Genomic DNA, 1,898 nt, shown 5'->3' with positions numbered 1-1,898 from the left:
TGAAAGGGAAACCCATCTAATCCCAAAATCCAATGATCCTATCTTCGTCATCAACTCATTGGTGGGAAGGATGTGTCTATCTATCACCATTTGCCAACCCCACTCTTTCCTCTTTTTGTTTTCCCCATTAGTTTCTTGTACTTTTTCACTATCCTTTGTTTATTAGTTTCTTACACACCCAACCATGGCGAAGAAGGCAATTATGACTACTACCACATTCACTCTTACAAACACTACGACTTTCGTGACAAGCGCCTAAGTACAACAAACCTTTAGATCCAACCACCCATTTTATATAAGTAACTAATAGTCTAATAGCACCGCACATCCAAACAATCACCAAAATCCTCAAAGAAAAAGAAAAAAAACACAGACACAGACACAGACACAGACACACAATATGAGTTCTGTGAATCTGAACATATGGGCACGACCCAATTTTATGTTCAATCAAGCCATCAGATTCAGATCCCCAACTTTTCTACCCATTTCTTCCATTACCACCGCAAAACCACAAAGGCATCAACTTTACTCTTTTTCTTCTCTCTCAGTCTCGGCTGTGCTCACTAAGGAAGAAACCCTGGAAACGGAAGAGAAAGAGAAACCCAGTTTCAATTTCAAGTCCTACATGGTTCAGAAAGCGAGCAGAGTGAACCAGGCCTTAGACGACGCCGTTTCGCTACGAGAACCGCAGAAGATCCACGAGGCCATGCGGTACTCGCTCCTCGCCGGCGGCAAGCGCGTGCGCCCTGTGCTCTGCGTCGCCGCCTGCGAACTAGTCGGCGGAACAGAATCCATGGCGATGCCGGCGGCCTGCGCCGTCGAGATGATCCACACCATGTCGCTTATCCACGACGACCTTCCCTGCATGGACAACGACGATCTCCGGCGAGGGAAGCCGACAAATCACAAGGTCTTCGGCGAGGATGTGGCGGTCCTCGCCGGCGATGCCTTGCTCGCCTTCGCATTCGAGCACATCGCTGTCTCCACTGCCGGCGTGCCATCTGCTAGGATTGTCCGGGCAATCGGAGAACTGGCTCAGTCCATTGGCTCCGAAGGCCTCGTCGCCGGACAAGTGGTGGACATCAGTTCCGAAGGGTTATCCGATGTGGGGTTGGAGAGGCTCGAGTTCATTCACCTTCATAAAACGGCGGCGTTGCTGGAAGGTGCGGTTGTTCTTGGTGCGATTCTAGGTGGTGGTTCCGATGAAGAGGTTGAGAAGTTGAGGAATTTTGCAAGGTGCATAGGGTTGCTATTTCAGGTGGTGGATGATATTCTTGATGTTACTAAGTCATCACAAGAATTGGGTAAGACCGCAGGGAAGGACTTGGTGGCTGATAAGGTTACTTACCCTAAGCTCTTGGGGATAGAGAAATCTAAGGAATTTGCTGAAAAATTGAACAAGGATGCACAAGAACAGCTTTCTGGGTTTGACCCTCATAAAGCTGCTCCTTTGATTGCTTTAGCCAATTACATTGCTTACAGGCAAAACTAGACTCTGTTGTATAATAATTGTTGTTTAGGCAATTTAGTTTTATTGCAACTAGGAGTGTATCATACAATCTTTCCTTTTCTATGTGCCTTTGCCTTCAATTTTGTATGATGCATAATACCTTGAATTTGTAATTAAATGTTATATCTTTAACGAGTAAGTTTACCTGTTTTTCCATTTTACAATTTGCTTTTAGAATTCTTGACAGGACATATTCTGTCTTAACTCTGAAGTGAGCATCCTGAATTACTGAATCATTGTCTCACAAACTGTGCTGGTGAGTTTTACTAAATCATCTTGATGTTTCTGTGCTGGCGGTTTTAACTTTTCCGGCATTGAATTGACAAGGTTATATACGGGTATGTTTGATTTCTGTTTTGTAGAACAGTTTTTTTAGTTTTAGGAA

The 1,898-nt window shown here is 44.7% G+C and overlaps 1 protein-coding gene across 1 annotated transcript; it reads left to right on the top strand.

The window, feature by feature from the left end:
• LOC133312572 (geranylgeranyl pyrophosphate synthase, chloroplastic-like) lies at positions 1 to 1,678 on the top strand. Its single transcript, XM_061513796.1, has one exon. The coding sequence runs from the start codon at positions 401 to 403 to the stop codon at positions 1,493 to 1,495; it is 1,095 nt and encodes a 364-aa protein (XP_061369780.1). The 5' UTR covers positions 1 to 400; the 3' UTR covers positions 1,496 to 1,678.
• The last annotated feature ends 220 nt before the right edge of the window (positions 1,679 to 1,898 follow it).

This window comes from Gastrolobium bilobum, unplaced genomic scaffold (genome assembly GCF_033153095.1).
Source record: "Gastrolobium bilobum isolate Gb01-03AN ecotype WA unplaced genomic scaffold, APGP_CSIRO_Gbil_v1 utg30084, whole genome shotgun sequence".
NCBI lineage: Eukaryota > Viridiplantae > Streptophyta > Magnoliopsida > Fabales > Fabaceae > Gastrolobium > Gastrolobium bilobum.
Note: the sequence above shows the minus strand (reverse complement) of the source record. Positions and strands in the feature narration are given on the sequence as shown.

Bases quoted from the DNA above. Each gene is read 5' to 3' on its own strand.
- LOC133312572 (XM_061513796.1), top strand. From the start codon at position 401: ATGAGTTCTGTGAATCTGAACATATGGGCACGACCCAATTTTATGTTC.